The sequence below is a fragment of the Panthera tigris genome, chromosome D1 (assembly GCF_018350195.1).
Source record: "Panthera tigris isolate Pti1 chromosome D1, P.tigris_Pti1_mat1.1, whole genome shotgun sequence".
In the NCBI taxonomy this organism is placed as follows: Eukaryota; Metazoa; Chordata; class Mammalia; order Carnivora; family Felidae; genus Panthera; species Panthera tigris.
The window spans coordinates 109,358,298-109,380,156 of record NC_056669.1 but is presented as its reverse complement, the minus strand read 5'-3'; the positions used below and the strand labels follow the sequence as shown (position 1 = coordinate 109,380,156).

General features: G+C 62.0%; 3 protein-coding genes across 3 annotated transcripts; 1 reads left to right on the top strand and 2 right to left on the bottom strand.

The window, feature by feature from the left end:
• The first annotated feature begins 338 nt into the window (after window positions 1-338).
• Window positions 339-2,569, top strand: LOC122231223 (protein tyrosine phosphatase receptor type C associated protein). Its single transcript, XM_042958695.1, has 2 exons — window positions 339-443; window positions 1,706-2,569. Exons 1-2 carry the CDS (start codon window positions 441-443, stop codon window positions 2,327-2,329), a joined length of 627 nt encoding a protein of 208 aa, XP_042814629.1. The 5' UTR covers window positions 339-440; the 3' UTR covers window positions 2,330-2,569.
• Window positions 2,570-2,658: 89 nt separating this feature from the next.
• RPS6KB2 (ribosomal protein S6 kinase B2) lies at window positions 2,659-8,517 on the bottom strand. Its single transcript, XM_042958694.1, is given in 16 exon segments — window positions 2,659-3,099; window positions 3,373-3,485; window positions 3,590-3,697; window positions 3,787-3,864; window positions 4,002-4,064; window positions 4,783-4,890; window positions 5,014-5,104; window positions 5,190-5,280; window positions 5,405-5,505; window positions 5,608-5,665; window positions 6,735-6,882; window positions 7,402-7,470; window positions 7,754-7,824; window positions 7,827-7,873; window positions 7,977-8,017; window positions 8,344-8,517. Coding segments are annotated over 16 exon segments (1,443 nt in total). The 5' UTR covers window positions 8,416-8,517; the 3' UTR covers window positions 2,659-2,915.
• A 1,084-nt stretch (window positions 8,518-9,601) lies between these two features.
• CARNS1 (carnosine synthase 1) lies at window positions 9,602-16,938 on the bottom strand. Its single transcript, XM_042959088.1, has 8 exons — window positions 16,614-16,938; window positions 15,744-15,833; window positions 15,006-15,493; window positions 14,599-14,773; window positions 14,424-14,509; window positions 13,491-13,722; window positions 13,124-13,404; window positions 9,602-11,808 (listed from the first exon to the last, which is right to left on the bottom strand). The coding sequence occupies exons 1-8, from the start codon at window positions 16,936-16,938 to the stop codon at window positions 10,582-10,584; spliced, it is 2,904 nt and encodes a 967-aa protein (XP_042815022.1). The 3' UTR covers window positions 9,602-10,581.
• Between the last annotated feature and the right edge of the window lie 4,921 nt (window positions 16,939-21,859).

The following is a 21,859-nucleotide window of genomic DNA, read 5'->3' as shown; positions in this document are numbered from 1 at the left end:
GTCTGGAAGGCTGGGGACAAATGAGGCCCACGGGGATCCCAGATCTGAGGGAGGTCTGGGGGCCATGAGCATCCCCCACAGCCAGCGCTTCCCTGAATTCTGCCGAGTAGAGAAACTGAGGTCGCGGACCTGTGGAGACCCGGGACGGCGTCCTGCTTTGAGCCGGTGCCATTCCTCCTTTTGGAGGCCTGGTCACAGGCCCCACAGCCCAAGCGTCACCCGGCGAGAGACCTATGAGGCTCCGGTGTGGGTCAGGGTGGTCCCGAGAGGCCCAAGGCCCCCCACCAGGGGATACGGCAGGGAGTGTTGGGTGGGGTATTGTGGGCAGGAAGCGGAAGCGTCGAGTAACCCCCAGCTGCAGCTGAGCGCACCAGAGCTCACTTCCACTCAGCACAGTCAGAGCTGGCGGTGGGCGCCTGAGCACTGAGGCCGGCGGACTGATGGTGAGCCCAGGAGCCCACTGGGCCCTGCAGTGGGGGTGACAGGTCGGGGCTGGAATGTCTGGGCCCTGGGAGCTAAGTGAGGATTTCTCCCCCGCGCCCCACTGGGGCCCACGGGCAGAAGCAGCCAGTCAAGGGCAGAGGCGGGAGACCCCGGGCGAGCGTGGGGCAGAAGCTGGGCCCTCCTCTCCCCTTACCGCCAAGCTGGGCCTCCCTGGGATTCAGAGTGTGCCCCTAGCACCCCACTCCGGGCCTAGACCCCCTTCGAGAACCTTTGCTAGACTCTCTCTCTCACCTGCTCTGCTTGGGACCTGGGACCTGGGCAGAGCCTGCCTGCATCCCTGGAGCCCAGGCAGAGAGAGGGCCTGGGGCGCGCGAAGAGGAGGCTTGCTTGAAACCTCGGCACCCCTCCCCCCCTCTGCCACCTCCCCCATCTGCCTTTTTCCAACCGCAGGCTTCCTCTGTTAGCGGCACCAGCCTCTCCCAGCCCCTGGCCCTGCGAACCTAAGGCCCCCAGGGGACGGGGAGTTGAGCGGAAGCGGTGCAGCTGGGGCAGTCCCGCGTGTGGGAGGGAAGAGGGGCTTCAGGGGCCCCCATCCTGAGGCCTGGCCGGGTGGAGGGTAAACAGTTGTCCCGGAGGTGGTCCCTCCATCCCGGGCCTCGGGAGGAGCCAGCCCCGACAACCAGCCTCGCAGGCCACCTCTCTCCTTCAACACCCCACCCCCACCCCACGGGCAGTCTGGACACTTTCAACCAGTATTAACTGAGCACCTGCTATGCGTGCTGGGAATTCAGTGCTGGAGCCGTAAGGATCCCTGTCTCCCTGCTGCTTACGCCGCTGGGGCAGAGACAGGGTAAACGGCAAGCACCTGCCGGCTGTGTGAGGAGCACAAGGGAGAGGAAAACAGAGCCAGGCTCGGCCAGGCGTGGGGGGGCGGGGGGGGGAAGCGGCAGGGCAGTACTCCGGGTCAGATCGGGCCTCACGGAGACGGTCTGAGCCAAGGCGAGCCGGCAGCCGTGTGGCCCTCGGGGATGGGGCATCTGGCCGGAGGGACCAGGCGGCACACGGTCCCCTGGCAGGCGCAGGCCCGTACGGCGCAGGCGGGGTGGCGAGGGCAGGGCATCCGAGGCTCCGCGGCCGGATGTCAAAGGACCGGGGCCCTAGGGACTTGGGCTCTTCTGCTTGGCTGTCCCCATTCTGCCCAAGAGGCAGTCGAGGACCCGGGCACCACCTACCCCCTCCTCCCCCGCCCGTCTCCCCGCAGGACCCGCCCTGTGCCCTAGGGCTTGGGATGCTGCTGGCCCTGCCGGGGGTCCTGTGCTCGGGCAGCGGCGCCCCGGATGGTGAGGCCCCCGGCTCTGGCGCGGTCGTGCTGCTGCTGCTGCTGCTGCTGCTCCTGCTGGTCGCCGGCCTGGCGCTGGCCTGGCGCCGCCTCAGCCGCGACTCGGGGGGCTACTACCACCCGGCCCGCCTGGGCGCCGCCCTGTGGGGCCGCACGCGCCGCCTGCTCTGGGCCAGCCCCCCAGGCCGCTGGCTCCGGGCCCGGGTTGAGCCGGGGTCACCCGGCGAGGACCCAGAGCAGCAGCAGGACGAGCAGGACGAGGAAGAGGACTACCACCTGGTTGGAGGCCTGGGGGAGACACAGGCCCGGGACGAGGGCCAGCGACGCGGAGAGGCGCCCGGCCCACGGCAGGCGGCAGAGCCCGCTGAGGAAGCACGTGACAGTGACGCCGACGGGGGCCTGGGCCTCAGCTCCCAGGGGCCGGCGGGCTCAGGGGGCAGCGCCGAGGCCCTGCTGAGTGACCTCCACGCCTTCGCTGGCAGCGCGGCCTGGGATGACAGCGCTGAAGCGCCCGAGGGCCAGGGCCTCCACGTCACCGCACTGTAGGAGCCCGCGTGGTGCCACATCCCCGTCACCGTGCCTCTGCTTCCCAAAGCCGCCACGGCCGCTTGGACACAGCCTGCCCTGGACCCACTGTCGCCCACATCCCCAGACGGAGAGTCTCAAGACTATCACTCCCTTACCCATTCGGTCCCCAGAGCCGTGCATCCCCGTCCCCATCGGGGAGGCCACCCATCCCTATGGGCACTGGGCAGCCGCCTGAAATAAAAGCCCTCCAGCCCTGTGGCTCTGTGGTCCCGTAGCGACCCTTTCCATCTCTCAGCAGGGGCTCCTCCCGGCGCCACCCCACCCGCTCCTGCCCCCAGAAATCCAAGTTCAAGAGCCAGGTCAGTGCCATGATTCAATATTTTAATTCGCTAAGGGCACAGCTCAACTGCAGGAGGCCAGCTGGGCGGCAAGGCCACTCCACTGACAGCCACAGCCTGTGGCCCTCTGTGGGCATGGTCCAGGGGCACAGCCACCCCCAACAGAGACACACCCTCACACACACTCACTCCTGTACTCGTGGACACACCTCCAGGCCTCTGGAACTGGCCCAGGGTCCCGCTTGCCCTCACAGCCATCCGTCCTCCTAGCGCCCAGGGCGCCCACGGCCCCTCTTAGACTTCTTGGTCCCCGAGGGGGGTCGGATGGGGAGGGGGGCAGAGCTCGAGGGTGGCGGTGGTGGTGGCAGGAGAGGAGGTAGAGGGGACTCCGTGGGCTCCAATGGGCCAGGGCTGGGCCGGAATCCCTCAAAGGGTGAGAATTTCAGGGGGCTGCAGGGAAAACCAAGGCTGAGTCAGCACCTACTGGCACTGGGGTCAGAGGGCCGACTTCCCCACCTGCCTGGGCACACAGACTATGAGGTCAGGTGCCCAGCCAGGCAGCCTGTGCCACGAGGGGTCCCCAGTGGTAGATGACAAAGGGGTCCCCAGCGGTAGAGGCTAGCACTGAGATTCAACCAAGGCAGCCCTGGGGTGGACGGGGCAGAGCCAAAGCTAGAACTGGCCTCCCGCTCCAGCTACATATTCCCTTCTGCCCTGTGGTACCTGACCGGGGTCCGGGGGCTGCTGTTCAGGCGCCTGGGGGAGCGTAGCTTGGGCTGGAAGGAGAAGCCCTCCTTGCTGCTGTCCAGGACGGAGGGTGCCACGTACGTGAAGCCCTGGGAAGGAGGTGAGGCAGGGCTGGGCAACGCTCAGCATCCCCCACTCCTTAGCCACAATCCTTCCCGTGTCCCCATAACCCTCGGGCCACAAAGGACCTCACCAGGAAGGCCTGGTTGGCGCTCTCACTGAGGGCCGTATCATCTGGACTGTCCACTGGCGTCTGCCGTGTGAAGTGGATGTCAAACTGGCTCACGTCCTCCTCTGACTGCTGTGAGCGACCCGAATGGGGAGGAGGGGTCAGGGGGCGTCCAAGATGGGCCCTCCACCTGCCCCCAGTCCGGTGGGACCTCCACTCACCAGACAAGGCCTGAAAGGGGGGTCTACGCGGCGAGCCAGGAGGTCATCCCAATTAATGTGTCGGAAGAAGGGGTGTCTCTGTGGGTAGAGTGCCCCCAAACACCACCATTTCACCCTCTTCGGCTCCCTCAGTAACTCCCTCTGCCCTAAGGCCCTGCCTGCCCCCTGTCCTTTGGGGGCTCAGCCCCGCCCTCTCCTGATGGTCCCAGGCCCACCTGCACATCAGCAGCGTCTCCTGGGCCGCCACCCATCCGTTGGCTGGGATTCCGCTTCAGAAACTGCGGGGCGAGGGCAGAGGGTGAGGGTCTGGGGGACAGACACTGACTGTGTGTTCCCCTGTGTTCCTGGGGGCTGGCTGGGGCGGGGAAGGGTGGAGGAGGGAGAAGGCCTCTGGAGTTGGGTCTCCACCTACGGGCCACCCTAGGACTTCCAAACTTGGTCCAATGGGCCCTCTGCCATGAAGACTTCGTAAAGGCACCTGGTCACCGGGATCACTCCAGGGCACTCCAGCAGGGATCCGGTCTCCAAACCCACCCTTCCCACTTTTATCCCTAATGATTGCCTTCGTGATGGGAGAGCGGCTAGCTCATCATGAACGTTTTCTTTGGCTGATGAGAACTTGGGACTACAAATGGGGACAGGGTCAGCAGCTGGTCTACAACAGAGCTAAGGCACAAGCTCGGTGTCTTGGAACCCAAAGCAGGTGCCGCTTCATCCCAAAGGCATACTGCACAAGTGGGGATGTCGCACAGCCCAGAGGACCCCGTACGGGGCCTAGAAGACATGGGGGCTGGACCAGGGGCAGGAGGGAGCCCAACCGCCCTCCCCCCCTTTTTTTTTTAAGTTTATTCATTTATTCTGAGAGAGAGAAAGAGAATCCCAAGCAGGCTCTGCACTGGGGCTCGAACTCATGAACTGTAAGATCATGACCTGAGCTGAAATCAAGAGTCTGGACGCTTAACTGACTGAGCGCCCCCAGGCGCCCCCGGAGCCCACCTTTTTGACGAGGTCCCGGGCATCCGGGGTGAGGTAGGGGGGCAGTATCAGCTTCCCTTTGATGATCTTGTCCATGGTTTTCTTCCGGTTCTCCGCAGTGAAGGGTGGCTGGAGAAAGCAGACGGTGAGAGGAGACTTGCGGGCTTCACCCCAGGCCCTGCCCCTGGCCGGGATGGGGACCCCCTCCCACCCCTCTCCCCCCTCCCCTCCTCCCCAGGAGGCTGGACTTGCCGATCCAGTGAGCATGTCGTACATCAGGGCCCCCAGGCTCCACCAGTCCACCGCCCGGTTGTGGCCACTGCGCACCAGAATCTCAGGGGCCCTGAGGGGACGGGTGAAACCATCAGCCCGGCCAGGCCTTTCCTGGCAGTTCTCCCCACCCCTGGTCCCAGCCAGCTACCACTTACATGTACTCAATGGTGCCACAGAAGGTGTGGGTGACGGCGCCCTCATGGATCGACTCCTTGCAGAGTCCAAAGTCTGTCAGTTTGATGTGGCCTGGGGAAGATGTTGGAGAGGGTGGTCAGGGCCCTGGCTCACTGCACGGTGCTCCTCGGCCCTCCCGGCAGATTCTGACCCGCCTCGCAGCTGCGGGGGGCAGGGTGCACGCGCGCATGCGCACCCTGGCTGCTGAGCATGATGTTCTCAGGTTTGAGGTCCCGGTAGATGATGCCTTGGGAGTGCAGATGGCCCAGGGCCAGCGTGATCTCTGCCAGGTAGAAACTGCAGAGACAGGACAGGGTGAAGGCAAGGGTAGGGGTGGGGCTTGCTCTGGGGAGAGGGGATCCCTGGAGCCCCTCAGGAGAGGCAAGAAGTAATACCTACCAGGCCGTGTCTTCCAGGAAGATGCCCTCTCGCTCCAGATGCGTGAAGAGCTCACCGCCTGCGACACAAACACGTCAGCAGCCGTGTGCTGGGAGCAAGTGCCTTTGCGCTCTGAATCTTGGTTTCTTCTTGGGGAGAGTGGGACTCGTAATTCCGGCCCTACCTGCCTCACAGAGCTGCCGTGGGGATTCAATTCAATTCAGCAAACATCTACCGACGCCTACTCGGTGTCTGGCCCTGTGCTGGGTGAAGCTGGGGACACAGAGACGAAGAGACCCAGCCATTGCCCTCAGGACGCTCAGTCTAATGGGGAGACAGACATGCACACAGGTGCTCTAACATGCCAGACTGAGGCAACAGCTCCAAGAGCTTAACCCAAAAAATCTCACAGAGGCGGCAAAATTACTCCCAATGTGAGGGGACACAGCCCATGGTAGCAATGAGAATTAAGGGGGCGCTGAGACAGACACAGATACTGGAGCTCACAGGGCCCATCTGGTGCAGATGGGACAGGGGGAGGGGGCAGGCCCCACCACTTCGTGGCCAGCAGGGGGCACCAGGCCAAGGAGGCCAGGCTTATCCGAGCAGTTACAAGGAGCCATGACTGTGAGTGTCGGGGACAATTCCACGCCACACGACGACCACCCTGGGAGTTCGTGGAGGAGACACTAGGAAGAGGGTGAGCTGAAGGCCTCAGGCCCGGTTTGGAAACAACTGTGACTCGTGCCCTCCCCTCAAGAGAGTGGAGATGATGGAGGACACTGCCAAGAATGAACCAGCTGGATCTGGGACCTGATCGGACACAGGGCACCCAGGAGAGAGGAGCAGGACATGAAGGGGTGGTGCATGTGGACAAAACAAGCCCCTGGGTTTCTGTACGAACTCCCACTGTTCCCGTCCACCCCCAGTACAGGTGAGGGACACAAGAGGTGCCGGACAGACGTTTGCTGAACGAATGGATGGATGGACGGACGGGTGGATGAAGGGATGGATGGACAGACGGATGGATGAGTGTGGGGGCCCCCTAGCCATTCTACACACCACATCTCTCCGAGCTTCCCCAGAGTTCCCAGTGCTTCCTGGCTGGTTCCCTGGCCCTGGTTCCCCCGCTGGGCCCGCGCTCATACCACTCAGGCACTCGAGGATGAGGTAGAGTTTGCCACCAGTCTGGAAGGCATAGGCCAGTTCCACAATGAAGGGGTGCTTCACTGACTCTAGAATGTTCCGTTCAGCCCGCGTGTGTGCTGTGTCCTTGGCGTTGCGCACAATTTTGGCCTGAAGAGGCGGGGATCACAGTCAGAAGGTAGGTGCCTCGGGCTCCTTTAGTCCCTCCAGCCATTACCCTTCCGCCACCCTGTCTCACTCCATTGTATTTTTTCACAATCCCGCTAACGACGGTCATCCTTCTCAAGGACTGATTTATCCTCTAGAGGTATATCTCCACTTTGGCACGGATGGCATTTGGGGCAGGTAATTCTTTGCCGTGGGCGCCGTCTTGTACATCGGAGGATGTTTAACAGCGTCCCGGGCCTCTACCTACTGGATGCCAGGAGCACCCTCTCCAGCTGTGACTCAAAAATGTGGAAGTTGCCACATGTCCCCTGGGAGGCAAAACAGCCCATAGGCGAGAACTACCATACAATAATATAACCGCAATGGACAATAAACCAGCAAATGCCCAAGACTGGCACCGTTTCCACCATCACGTTCACTAGTGTCTTCCCAAAGCCTGGAAGAGTGCTTGGGGAATGGCAGCCACCGAGTAAGGATTTGCTGGCTGAACAAATGACTCACCTTCCTCAGGACTTTCATGGCATATATTTTTCCCAAATTGGTGCCCTGCACCTTTCGCACTTGGAACACCTGTAGGGCAGGGGAGACAGGATTAACCTCCCTCTCCATAGCCTACCTTCACAAAGCTCCACCCTAAAGCTCCGGCCTTGAGACCGAGAGGCCTAGGCCCACCCAAGGGTGGGGCAGGAAAGATGTCGGGGGCGGACTCTGAGAGGATTTGCCTTTCCCTCCTTTATGTTTTTACCCCAGAGATCTACAGAGGCTCTAGTGATCTACAAGTCTAATTTGTTTTGAGACCCTCTGCTGCTGCAAGACTGAGGCAGGGAGACCAGCAGGGGAGAAGGGCCAGTACCTTGCCATAGCCCCCCTTGCCCAGCACACGCAGCAGCTCAAAGCAGTGGGGCCCGATGCGCTCGGGCCCAGGTTCACACTGGTCTCCGTTAACTCCACCTCCTCGCAGTGTCCCACAGGCCTATTGACGCAAGAGGTTAATGGGGGCAAGGCTCCAGTTCGCCCCAGCCCATTCCCTCCCTGCACACCGCCCCCCCCCCCCTCCCAACACAACCCGCACTCACTCCAGGCCAGCCGCCCTCAACTCTCCGTGGGGCCACACGTCCTGTGAGAAACCGAGGGGTAAGAGCCAAGGAAAGTACCAGGAGCCCTCCCCCTCAAGCTGGACTACTTGGCCCGGGAGAGGAGGGGGTCAGGAATGGGAGCTAGGGGGCGATGGGCCAGCACTGGGGAGGAGAGGCCGAGGGCAGAAAAGGGAGAACCAGGGGAAGGGCTGGGGACCTGGAAGACAGGTCGGGGTGGGTGAGGATGGGTCAGAACTTAACGGGGGCCGGGATCTGAGACACCGGCTGGGGGGAAGCCAGCGCCATTCCACCGCCTAGGGGGTGGGATCGGCTCCGGGATCGAGCCGCGCCCAGGAGGACCACTCACCGAGGGGCTGAACTCTGGCTCGCCCTCGCTGCCTTCCTCCGTCTCCAGGTCCAGGTCAAACACGGCCGCCATAGCGGCGCCGGCCCGGCGGGCCCCTCGGCCCTTGCTCGGCCGCGCTCGGACTGACAGTCCGGGGGGCGGAGGGTAGTCTGTACGTCATCACTCCGCGACCGAGGCCGCGGCGGCGCGCGCCGATGACGTAGGGCCCACCCCCAGGCCCGCTTCGTCAAGGAGGGGAGAAAAGATGGCGCCCAGCGCAAGGCCTCTCGGGAAGCGGCTTAACCCTCTTGGGCGGGATCTTCTCAGTCTTGCCAGCACTGTTCCCCCGGGGCGGCACCGGACAAGGGCTACCTGGAAGGCGCTCATCTTGGTTCTGGGGAGAGTTTGAGTGTGCCTGGGACAGAGGCACAGGCAGGTATGGCTGTAAACTTAACTCCCAGCCCCGTTCAAGCCGTGCGCTGGCTGCGTGGCTGGGTGGCTGGGCGCTGGCTGGGTGGCGAAAGGCAGGTCGCGTCTCTCTGTTCGGTCCTGAAAGAGAGGTAGCTGCGTCTCAGTCTCCTTAACGTGCCACCTGACTCGAGGAGCCTGCAAGTCAAAGCATATACTGGGTGACGACGGCTCCACGCCCAGGTCAGGCTGGGCTTTTTTGCCAGCTTCTTGCCAGAAAGGATTTGGGTCTCATTGATCCACCCGTAAATACGGGCTTGTGTTGAAGTGTGCTCCCATGCCAATTTAAGTACGTTTCTTAATTTCGCTACTGGTACAGAATAGGTGCTTAATAAAACTTGGTTAAAAGAATGAATGCATGAATGAATGAATACACCAAACCGGGTCTGTGACTTTAGATTTGGGCATGGATTCTTGTTGGGGTTCTGGGCTGGGGGATGGGAGGGGGGGTGGGGCGTGAATTTGGGCCCCACCAGGTCCCGGATTGCTGGAGGTCTGATTGCTGGAGGCTGTCCGGATGTGCATTCCAGGGGGATGGGGAGGTGAAATATGAACTCAGATGGACAGAACTCAGGAGTCTCCAGGCTGGAGGAGGTTTTACCTGGTTGGATGTGACCCTCTGTTGAAATCCCACCCTCCACAGACTCTCAGGTTTGGGTCCCGTTGTGGGTGACCATGGCAGGCCCCTGCTCACCGTCAACCCAGAGGCCCGGCCAGTGTGGTGTTTTATCCTTAGCTCCAGGTGCTACAGGTATCCCGTAGCCACCTCTCCCTCCTCCCCTCCCCACCTCCCATCCAGCTGAACCTGAGAGGTGTTGTCCAAGTCACAAGAACCAGATACCGGATATTTCATTAGTCTAGAAGCCTTTATTTGGAGAGGGATGCTTGTGGAGCTGGCCACAGCTCCTGTGCTGCACAGAGGCAGAGTTATTAGAACAGCCTCCCCTGAATTAGGAAGGGAGTGTAGACTCTCCTCTGCCAATGTTAGTTATGCCAGAGGCCAAAGCACCAGAGCTTGGTGGAGAAGGTGCATGCTGCATGGGAGAAGGCGTTCACTCGTCTGAAGGCCACGTACGAGTGAGGGCGGGGAGGTGAGTGGGGTTTAGAAGCCGAGTGGGCACATGAGGCTTAGTAGAAGTGGAAACCTGAATCTGTATCTCGTCCCTTGATCCTCTATCTACGGTGGTATGACCTTGTGGCAATGGTTGTTCCTCCTTGGGCCTGTTTCCTCATCTGTAGAATGGGGCAATAGTGTCTGCCTGGAGAGGAGATGGTTACTGCTGACCCCAGGCCACCTGCCTCTACCGCTCAGGCCAAATGAGGCAGGCCGGGCACTGCCGAAAGTTGTCAGCAGGCTCTAGAGAGATCCTGGAATTGGCTAAATGAGGGGTGAGAGGAAGAGGACAGGGTTTAGTCTCAGGTTTTCATAGGATTTGTCCAAGGCCAGGGGCCAGCCAGCGTCTGTCTTCCTGTAGGCTGCAGGAAGAGAGGCAGACCTGGAGGGATGACAAGGATGGGCTAAGTTTGGGCCGCTCTCACCTCCCTGGGGCAGGTGTGCGTGTGTGTGTGTGTGTGCAGCTGCTGTTGCTTCTCCACGGCTAGAGTCTTGGGACAGGATTGGGGCCTTTGGGATGGACTAACAGCAAAAGGGGCCAGCGGCCCCCGCAAGATACTTTTGTGGCCCTCAAGCCAGGATTTCTTAATGTCAAACGGCCCTGCCACTCTGGAACGGACCTGAGGCCTCCGAGTGAGCCAGGCCAGAATTGGGGCAGGGCTATAAGGAGAGAGGCACTATTTGAAGTGGGACAGGAAGTGGGCAACAGGGTAGTGGGGCCCATCGATGCCCAGACCCTGGCAGAGGCCCAGCAGGCGGAGACGAGCCTCAGCCAGGCTGGGCCCAGCACAAGCCACACTGCAGTAGGGCTCCTCGTATTCACCAGGCACCAGGACCTCCTCCAGCAAATTGAAGCGCAGCAGGCCTTGGTCATGAAGAGCCTGCAGGGTCTCACGGCTGGCGGTGGAACTCAGAGCCTGAAGGTGCTGGGAAGCCAGGCACATGACGCCCACCAGGTGGCCACGGGCGCGTGGGTGGGTGGGCAAGGCAGGCCGCAGGCCGCAGGCCACCATAGCTGCAGCCAGCAGCAGGTCCACACCATAGAGCTCCAGGATCCAGTCTCTCAGGTAGAAGCCACCCATCCGAGGGTTGATCTCGATGAGTTTCGGCCCGGCCCTGGTGAGCTTGAGCTCCACGTTGAAGACCCCATCCAGCAGCCCGCAGCCCAGGCAACAGCGGAAGGCTGCCTGCACCAGCTGTGCCTCCTGCTCCGGTGCCAGCCCAGTGGGCATGCAGGCCGCCGTCTCAGTGAAGCCAGGCAGCCTCGTGGGGCCATTGTCGGAGACGAAGGCGGCCAACAGTCGCCCACCATAGACCACCAGGTCCACGTCGTGCTCGGTGCCTTCAATGAACTCCATCAGCAGCATGGCATTCCCCCAGCCCAGCCCAATGCCGGGGTGGTCGGCCTCACCCTGCAGGTCGCGGGTGATCCGGGAAAAGTGTTCGTGGCACTGCGGTGCGTCCTCCACCAGCCGCACACCCACTGCGCCTGCCCCAAACTCCAGCTTCATGACACCCGGCAGGGGCACCTGGTGGACGGCCCTCTCCACATCGGCCTCACTCTCCAGCGGGCAGCAGGGCACGGCATGGAGGGAGGGCGCGGGCCAGGGTGGGCCATGGCAGCGCAACAGGTGCAGCTGGGTGCAGCTCTTCTGCTTGGCCAGGCGCATGGCAGCCGGGGGGCTGCAGGGCAGACCCAGCTCCTGGCAGAGCAAGGCCGTGAGTACTAGGCAGTCGTCCCAGTAGGAGAAGCAGCCATCGAGCTGCAGGCCACGTGCCCGCACCAGTTCCGCCAGCAGCCGCGCATTCTCTTCGTCCCTCCGGTGCTCTGTCACATCAAAGTGGATGAAAGTCTGCACCAGTTGGGATGCAAAGTGGTTGGGATCCGACTCCACTAGGTGCAGCTGCAGAAACCACCAGAGGGCAACACACCCAGGTCAGCCTCTGCTGGACGCTGGGGAGATAGGATGGGGCCACGAACGAGGTTCTGGCCCTCAGAGGCGACGGAATCACCGGTTCTAAGTGCTCAAAAAAACATCTGTTGATGACTGACTAAACGGAAGGTGCAGAGATAACACACTTAACCCAGCCTGAAGGGGAAGGAAGGCATCTCAAAGGAGGCAATACTTCGGTCGGGAGCTGAGTAAGAATCAGCCAGAGGGAAAGGGTGTGATCTGAGTGGGCAGGGGCTGGAGCAAAGAGAGAGAGAGAGAGAGAGAGGGCTGCTGGGCTCATTCTCACTCTGACCAGAGCTTGTAGGGGAACCACCAGGGTTAGGGTTTGGGACAGGCGGTCTGGTGGCTTTGGGCATCATGTTCTTGGCCATCATTCACCCAAAGAGTTCTGACCCTCAGGGGGTGCCCACAAAGGAATCCAGTGGGGCCCTGTGCCCCAAATCTCACTGCCCGCTGGGGGAACACAGACACAAAGCAGCGGGTAACCAGGGCAGAGACAGCTCCTGAAGAGAGGGGAGGGTGGCTGTCTGCACAGTAACACTAGGCGGCGGGAGGAGTGGACATTCCAAGTGGAGACCACCGTGTGCAAGGCAGGGAGTGAAAAGACGTGGGAGTGGCTGGGGGGAGAATTTCCTAGGGGGCGTTGTACTGCGGAAGAGGGAAGAGGAGGCCACTGTGGTAGATTAGGGCCACAAAGAACCTAGACATTTGGCCTCTGTTTTATCTGTTCAGTGTAGATAAGAATGTCTGTGCCGCCTGCATGGCCCCGGATTCTGTGATGTGAGGCCGCTGCTCTGAATCTGGTTCGGGATGTGTAAGCTGCTCCCCAGCACTCTCCTCACGCCCTCAGGAATTCATCCTCGAAGGGTCTGCCCTTCCTGCAGCATAGGGCCGGGCTCCTCAGGCTGGCATTCGGGGTCCCGGTTCTGATACTAACACTGAATGACCCCCTCCCCCCACCCCTCCGGCCCTTCAACGCTGGTTTCTTTTTGCCCCGAAGGGCTCTATGCCCTCCCCGGGGACCTCTCTTACACCCGGCTGGAGCAGAACGTGGCCAGAAGCCAAAAAGTTTAGACTTCTGACCTTGGGCGGGGCGGCGGGCCCCACCCCTACTCCTGGGCTCTAAAGCCCCCAGCGGACACGCCCAGCTCAGGCCCCGCCCCTAGCGGTGCTGGCCCCGCCCCCAGAGCTCACTCCGCCCCCGCGCCCAGGGCACCGCCTCCACCTCCACTGAGGCCCGGGGGTCAGGCCCGGCCCCGCCCACCTTGAGCCCGTAGTCGCGCGCCGCCTCCCACACGAACTTCTTGCTGACGCCGCCCGCGCCGATCAGCAGCAGCTGCTTGCCCTCCATGAGGCAGTGCGCCGAGCGTCGCAGCATGGTCTCCACGAGCGGCGCGGCCGCGGCCTCCCGGGCCGCCGGCTGCGGGCGCTGCGCGGCCCACAGCCCCTCGAGCGCACCGCACGCCTCCAGACACAGGCCGCCGTTCAGCTCCAGGGCTACGGGGGTCAGCGCGCGGTCTGCCACAGTCAGCGCGAAGTCTACGCCTGGGCCGGGGCGGGAGGGCGCGGGCTCAGCGCCGCCTGCCCTCCGGCCTCGGCCCCCGCCCCCGGCCCGGGCCGCCCGCGCTCACCGAGGAAGTCAGTGCGGGCCCGGCGCCCGCCGCGCTGCTCAGCGCTCAGGCCGGCCTCCAGGGCCAGCACGGCGGCCAGCGCGGCCTCGGCCGCTGCCTTGACGCGCCGCCGCACGACCGCCACCTGCGTCGCCTCACCCAGGCCGCACCGGGCCAGTGCCACCTCCAGCGTCTGTGGCAAGGAGCTCTGGTGCCGCAGAGGCCGGTCCTCACGGCCCACACTGCACACCACCTGGGCAGGGTGTGGCTGAGGGTGTCGGTCCGAGAGCAGCCCTCCAAGGACTGACACTGCCCCCCCACCCCCGCCCCTGCACTCCTACCCCGGTGCCGGGAGATCCAGGCCAGACCTCTCACTGCGCATTCAAGTAGCCCAGTCCTCCTTTGTGACTCACGCTGCACAAGCCACTTTCCCCTGCCACTGCCCATCTGGTCCTTTACACCCTGAGGGGCGTCTACCCAGGCTTCCGGGCCCAGCTAGGGTCTCTGTTCCCTGAAGGCTCCAAGCCTACTTGCTGCTGCGAGCCCCGGGGGCCAGTGCCACCCCGCTTGGCTCAGAGCTATGCTCCCCAGAGGGTCCTCAAGCTGCCCTAAGTTCCCCAGCTTGGAGGCCCCCTCCTAAAGGGCCCTGGACACTGGAGGTTCAGGGACCCTCGGTCAGCCCCTTCTGTGGGCAAGAGCTCCTTGGGAATAGGATTCAGCCCTGGGCCCTGGTGCCTAGTATGGAGTATCAGAGCTCCTGATGGAGGAAGGGTGCAGGAAGGGGAGGGAAAAAGCTTCAGACCCAGGAGTCCTCCAGGACACCACCAGGATTCCCCCCAAAGATTTTGTCCTCTCTCTACCCAGGGGCCCTCAGCAGCTCATTGGAGCTGGGCTGGGTTGGGCTGGCCTGGGCTGTGGCAGCAGGGTCAGGACCTGAACCTGGGCCACACTCACCTTGCTCAGCAAGGGCCTGTCACCCTGTGTCCGACATACCACAGCACAGATCCGCACAGCCAGCTCAGGGCCAGGTGGGGGACTGCCTGGGGAAAGACATGAAGCCTGAGCCCAGCACAGAGCAGCCAGGAGGCTGAGCCGGCACCCACTCCTGGCTGGCCCAGCTGGCTCTCACCTGGGAAGGGCAGCCGGGCAGGTGGGCACAGAGCCTCCACCAGGACACTCTCCTCCTCCTCCAGTTTCTCCAGCAATGCCAGCACCATGTCGACCACTGTGCCCAGCTCCTTTCGCGAGTACAGACGCAGTGCCTGCCGCCCCCGCCAGCGCCAGCCACTGAGCTTCACGGCCACCTGCAACAGGGAGGGGAGGGGGGCCTCCTTACCACCCCACGTACGTATGGGGTGGGATGCTCACACGTAGGATCCAATGTGTAAACTGAAGTAAGAAGGCAAGGGGTCGCCACAGAGATAGGCCAACAGCAGGACCCCAAGCTGGGGACAGCTTCCCAGCAGGACTTGGTAACCATCTGTGGGTCCCATCCTGCTGGCATCTGCACAGACCTCGGAGGCAGGAACCTGTTACCTGCAGGGCATCACCCAAGGCCTCGGAGCGCAGAAAGGCCTCTACTTCCTCCTTCACCAGTGTCTCCTGGCCCTCTTTGCCACTCAGCTCCACCAGCCGGAGTCCTGGGCTGGCATCCCCTACCCGCAGCAGTGCTGGTGGCTTGTAGGTGAAAGCCAGGGTAGCTGGCACAGCCACGCCACCCTGCTGAGCCAGCAATCTCCTGGTCAGCAGCCTGTCCTCCAGCAGCCGGGCCAGCTCAGCTGAGGCTCCTGTGGGGCAGGTCAGGTCACGGGCAAGTTCAGCCGCCTCTCGACCCCGGCCAGGTCCCAGCCCCAGGCCCGCCAGGAAGTAGGTGGCTCGGCGTGGGGGGACAAAGTCATCCAGGAATGTCAAGCCCCCCGGGTAGAAGCTCACGGCCTTGGAGACCAGCAGGGCCGACTCGCCCGGCTGCCCAGGTGCCGGCACCTTCATCAGCCAAGCAGGGGACAGGCAAAGGAGCATGTTTCCTGTGGGCAGAAAGAGGACGGCTGCTGGCCAGGGAAGGCTTAATGCCCCCAAGCCCTCCACCTCCAGCCCGGGGACCCCGGGTAGTAGGGGGCAGCTGCTCCCAGAACCCACCCCCACTCAGAGCATGGCAGCTGGCCCAGTGGAATGCAGGCAGTTGCCAGGGTCAGTGGGTATTTTGGGATGTGGCCGGGCCAGGGCAGGGCTGCCCTTTCTGCAGGAGGGGGTGGGGGAACTTGGGCACACACTCACCCGGGCTCTGGACCCCTCCTTCCAGCAGCACGGACAGAAAGGTGCTGGGGGATCCCAGAATGCATAAGGTCACCTCCGCACCAGGGCAGCCTCGGGAGGGGAAAGAATGTGGCCAAGCTCAACAGGGGCTCCCCCCGATATCTTTCTGCCTACCCTTCCCTGTTCCATAGCCCTGCCCTCTTCTTAGGCCCCCAGGTCCTTCCCAGAGTGGGATGAGAAGAGTAGAGAGGACAGAGAAGAGACTGGAGAGAGAAGGGGCGCTGCCTGCCCATCCCACCCCATGAGGGTGGCTCCCTTCTCTCTGCAGCTGGCCTGGAAGATACTGGAGGCTGGGTGACCGGAGACCTGGGTTCTAGCCTGAGCTCTGACACTGACTTTCTCTGTGACCCAGGGCCCCCATGCAGTGTGGGGAGGAGTCCCTATGTCTCAGTTTCCCAGTGTGTGATCCCCAGGAGAGCCCAGTCTGTGATTTTCATGTCTTCTGCCTGTGAACCCCTCTGTCCACACAAAACCTTTGTGGCCATCTAGTATATAAAACAGATAAAGCAGGGGAGGAGTCTTGAGTCCCAACTGTTAGCAGCTCCCAAGGCACTTCTATAGAAGGTTTCGCTCCACAGAACATGGATTACAAATCCCATGGCTGGGTCTTCTGGGATACGAGGGAAGTCTGGATCTCTGCTTTACTGGTGCCAGATGCCCTTTGAAACAATACTTGCCTGCCCAAAGTCTACTGGCCTTGCTTCCCTGGCTGCAGATCCAGACAGAGCCTGGGGGAAGGGGCTGACCTTGACAGGGATGGGAAGCAGGCCGGGCTGAGGGTGCCTCCCTCCCCCTCCCAGGGATACACCCCTCCACGGAGCCCTCGGATACCTGTGCGGGGCACCTGGCTGCGGTCCTGGGTCTCCGGCAGGCCAGCTTGCTGCAGACAGCTCTGGAGGAGGCTATAGTGGTAGACGGTCCACGCCCGGGCCTCCGCTCCCTCGAGGGAGCCCTTGCAGTCCAGGCCCACGTCATGGCGCCAGGAGCCAGAGAAGCAGCCTGGGGGTGGCAGGCCAGCGCCTCCTCCCCATGGGCCCTCCTCTTCCTCCAGGTCCTTGGAGGCCAGCGGGCAGTCCCACGCGGGACCCAGTGGATCCAGAGAGAGCTGAGAGGGGCAGAAGTGGTGGGTCTTGGGCAGAGTGGGCAAAGGACACATTAAGTCACCCAAGGGTTACAAGCCCGCCACGCTCCTGACCGTGGGTGATGTTTGGGGCAGACACTGTCCTAAGAACCAGGAGAGGATGGAGTCGGATTAGGGGATGAAGGCCTGTCCCCAGGAGCAGGCAGGTGGGAGTGCTTTGTAAACCGTAGGTGCAGTGCCCCGGGGAGGGAGGGGTGGGTAGAAAGCAACGTGCTGCTGGCTGGACCACTGCCCTCCATCCCACGCCAAGGTCTGCCCTAGCTTGGTTCACAGGACCAGAGGTTTTGGTCTGTTTGTTCATCAAGGCAGTCCTGGTGCATAAAACAGTGTCTGGCACGCCATAGCTTCTCAACGAATGTTGACTGAAGAAGAAATGAACAAACGAGCCGAGCGATCACTCTTGAGCTGCTCATTTCTCTCTGCTTGTCCGTAACCTGCCATCACAGAGTTCTGCTGAGGCCTAAATACGTAGATGGATCTGGTCCACTGCCATCAAAGTAGGTCTTGAGGACCTACTGTGTGCCCAACCCCGTGCTAGGCATTGGCAGGGGAAAAAGCCGGTGCCCTTTTTACAGATGTTCTGAGTCATGGAAATGCTTTCTTTGGGTGAAATTTTACACCCCTGCCCCTCTCTGAGTCTGGCTGACTCCCACAGGAGGCTGCTCAGAGGCTCAGTGTGAACACAGTGGGGGACACAGGTGGGCCTGTCCTCCGGGGGACAGGCTGGGCTACCTGTGAGGTTCCTTTGGGCTCTGTGGGGGCCTGGCATCTGCCCTGTCCCACCCCAGGATGCCAGTGAGGCTTGGACTACAGTCGTGGGGAGACCGCGTGCTGTGGCCCCGGAGGGCAGGTCTGGGCCCGAGACCTGGGCTTGAATCAGAGCTAACCAGTGCCACATTCGGAGCCTCGTGCCTTCTCTTGGAAGGTGTGCTCCCTGAGAGCCCAGACTGTGTGTTCACTGATACATCCCCACCCCCAGAATGGTGTGCACAGACGTACGTGCACGATAAATGTTGCAGGATGAATGGGTGCGTGCCAAAGGGGACCAACGGTGCCCATCCCCAGGGCTGCTGGGGGAGCGCCTGGCACACAGAGCTGGGAGGCAGCAGGGGGTGTGTGCAGCTGGTCGCAGGTCGGTGTCGTCTGCACGGGGGTGCCCCCAGGGTTAGGCTGTTGGATGCCAAACTCTGCCCTCTGAGCCCTCCCTCTGGCCGGGGGCTTGGGCCTTTGGGGGGAACGACCGGAGGATACTCACCATCTTACAGGTGGGGTGGCTGGCAGGCTAATGGCAGAGACAAGGGGAGAGAGACCAAGGCGGGAGTCAGGGCAGCGGGGTCTGTACCCCACTGCCCAACCCCTAAGACGCGGGAAGAGAGGTGGCCGCCAGGGTGCCTCCCCCTCACCCCGTCCCTGACAACAGGTGTCCAAGCCTGCCCCACCTCCACCCCAAGGAGGCGGTGAGATTTCGGCCTCCGGGACCCCTCGGATCCCGCACCCCTGAGCTCACACATCGCGGGCTGAGCCAGGCGGCGCTGGGCCCTTCCAGCGGGCGGCGCGCTGGGTCCCCGAGGCCCCTGCCCCCGCCCCCGCATCCCCCGCTCCCTGGCTCTCCCCTGGGCGCGGGCAGGAGCCGGGGTACCTGGAGGGCTCCCTGACTCTCCCCGGGGCGCGGGCAGGAGCCGGGGTACCTGGAGGGCGGCGGCGGCGGGGCTGGCGGGCAGCGCGGCGGCGGTGGCAGCACGGCGGGAGCGGGTGGCGCCGCTTTATATAGCAGTCCCCGGGAGGGGAGGGAGTGCCCAGTGCGGGGCGGGGGCGGCGCGGGGCCCCAGCCAGCACCCCACCCCCCACCGCCTCGCCGCCCGCGACCCAGCCCGAGACCTGGGCTCCAGGGTGGAGCCGGGGAGAGACGGACAAAGTGGAACAGCCGGCCAGGTGCCAACGGACGGGATGGTCAGAAGAGAGGGTCACAGACACGAGGCTGTGGGGAAGAGAAGGCACAACCGGGACAGGGGCAGAGAGAGCCCGAGAGAGGGACAGAGGGAGAGAAAGTCCGGGAATGAAGGAGGGATGGAAGAAAGGGGGAGGGAGGCGCCGAGGGAGAGGGAGAAGCCCGAGAGGGCAGAGACCGGTGGCCGGGCTGCCCTTGGCCTTTGGGGGTGGGGTGGCCAGGAGAGCAGTCGGGGCACACAGTCTGGAGTCCTGCTCTTGGATAGAGTCCTGGGCTCCCTAGCGCATCCGGCCCACGGCAATGTGTCTCAGCCAGAGCACTCTGGCCTAGGGCAGACTGTCTCAGAAGCCCCTGTTAGGCAGGGGTCCCCATACATCTGTGGGGTTCCTGCCTCACCTCTCCTGGCCCCTGCCAGAGTAGGCACCAATCAGTAAGATGACCCCAGGAGCGGGGCAGTCCCGGTTTCATGGGGTACCCTCTGCCCTGCAAGAGGCCAAGAGGGAAGGGGTGCCCAAGCTGTGGGGTTCCCAGTGGATCTGAGCACGGGAAGGGGGGGGGATGTATAGGATCCGCTTCGCCCAAGTCTGCTGGACGCCAGCGGTCACACCCAGTCTCCCCAAGGCAAACAACATGACGCCCGGGTGCACTCACCCAAGCACCCACAGAAGAACACCTCAAGAACTTCTCGAGAAGTCCGTTCTCTTGCTGCGCGGGTAGCCCGAGCTCCACTGTGATCCCACTGGTGGGTGCAGGGGTGGGGCACGGATGTCACCAAGGAGCACGAGCCTTGGCAGTTAACAAGAGTTAAAAACTGAAACTCAACCGAGTAAATTTGAAATATTCTATTGGCTTTATCCAACGATGCATAAATTGGCAACATCCCATCTAGCAGATAGAAAGGAGCTCTGAGAGGCTGTGCAGAGTGGAAGACTTATAGGCAGAGGGGAGCAAGGGCAAAGAAGTTGCACTGGGCAAAAAAAAGTGGGTTCTTGTAAGATCACTTTCCTTTAGGGAACGGCAGAAGTCTATCAAGCACGTTGCCCAACTAGTGCTGACGGGTGATTCCCGATCCTGGTTTAAGAATCCATTTCTGAGGGGCGCCCGGGGGGCTCAGTCGGTTGTGTGTCTGACTTGGGCTCAGGTTATGATCTCGCAGTTCTCGAGGTGGAGCCCCGCATCAGGCTCTCGGCTTTCGGTTGTCAGCGTGGAGCCTGCTTTCGGATCCTCTGGGACGCCCCCCTCCACCTCTCCCCTGCTTGTGCACATGTTGTCTCTCTCAAAAATAAATACACATTAAAAAAAAATTCATTTCTGGGAGAGCTGAGACTGGGTTTGGCAAAGTGGGACTAAGCATAAGCATCTCCATTTTGAGCCTCTGGGGGTTTTTTGTTTTGTTTTTGTTTTTAATTTTTAATGTTTATTTATTTATTTTTTAGAGAGAGAGACAGAGTGTGAGCAGGGGAGGGGCAGAGACAGAGGGAGACACAGAACCTGAAGCAGGCTCCGGGCTCTGAGCTGTCAGCACAGGGCCCCACGCGGGGCTCGAACTCACAGACCGCGAGATCATGACCTGAGCTCAAGTCGACTGAGCCACCCAGGCACCCCGAGCCTCTTGTTTTCAACACAAGCCATGCAGCCTCTGCGGGCTCAGGTTTTTCATCCTCGAGTGGGGATTATGATGCAAACGTTAGCCCAGGCTTGGCCGGGCAGGGGGCACCTAGCAGAAGGTAAGCGCTCCCCTGTAGCCTGTCTTGACTTTGTGCCGTGCGGAGGGCTTTGCGTGCTGTATCTCCCTTCACCCTGTGAGGTGGCAGTTACGAGTCTCTGCCGCTTACAGATGAGGCAAGCGAGGCTCAGAGGGTTAGAGGGCATTTCCTGTGTGGGGACTGCAGGGAGCCCAAGTTTGGCTTCCGGACGGTGTGGGGATGCGGGGACCCCTGGGGTGGGTGGCGGCCCAAGATGGGGGCCATGGCTGGCGGGGATCCAACTGCCTTCCACGAGTAAGTTTGTTTGTTTATTTCAAATGTTCGGTTATTTTGAGAGACAGCAGGCAAGTGGGGGAGGAGTGGGGGAGGAGTGGGGGAGGGGGGGACAGAAGATCTGAAGCAGGCTCCTCGCTGACAGCAGCAAGCCCGACATGGGGGCTCAAACTCACAAATCATGAGATCGTGACCCGAGCTGAAGTCGGCCGCTCAACAGACTGAGCCACCCAGGCGCCCCCGTTTATTTATTTATTTTTAAGTAATCTCTCCACCCAATGTGGAACTCAAACTCATGACCCCGAGATCAAGAGTCACATGCTCTTCCGACCGAGCCAGCCAGGCTCCCCTGCCCTTCCACTTTTTTGCTTGGTCCCTACTCCTGTCCCTTGGGCCGTCCCAGGCCAATGGACATCGCCGGGCGCCATCCCAGCTTCAGTCCCTGCAGGCTGAGTGCTGTCAGAAGTATGGCTTGCCTTCCCTGAACCCCCTTCCGAGCAGGTTTGTCGGGAGCCGGGGCTGCCAGGTTTACTGAGTGTGGTTGTGCAGGTTGCTCACTGCACAAAGGTACCCAGCTCAGTGGTGACCTTCCCTCTGCCACATGGAGCTGCATGTGCCTGGAGGAGACAGATCGTTTCCCAAGTAGCATGCAGGTGTCCTAGAGGCTAGCATAGTCTTGTGAGGATGACGTGCGCAGGTAAGGGTTTACATGAGGAGGGAGCTAGTTCTCTTCTGGTTGGACGCCCCCCACACCCCGCCTGGCTCGGGCTCCCCACGTAGATGGCTGATAATGGCACCTGCCCAGAAAATGCTTCCCTGAGTAGAAAACACAGTGACTCAGCCCTAGCTGGAGGAGTCCTGACGGAGACCATTTGCCCCTAGGGTCTCTAGCCAGTGGGACCCACTGTCACCATGGCCTCCCTCCCAGCCTCACGACAGATTCCCGGGCCCAGGGCCGAGATTGCTGCTTTCCTGCTTCCCTACTCTCCCAGCAGAGGAGCTGAGCCCA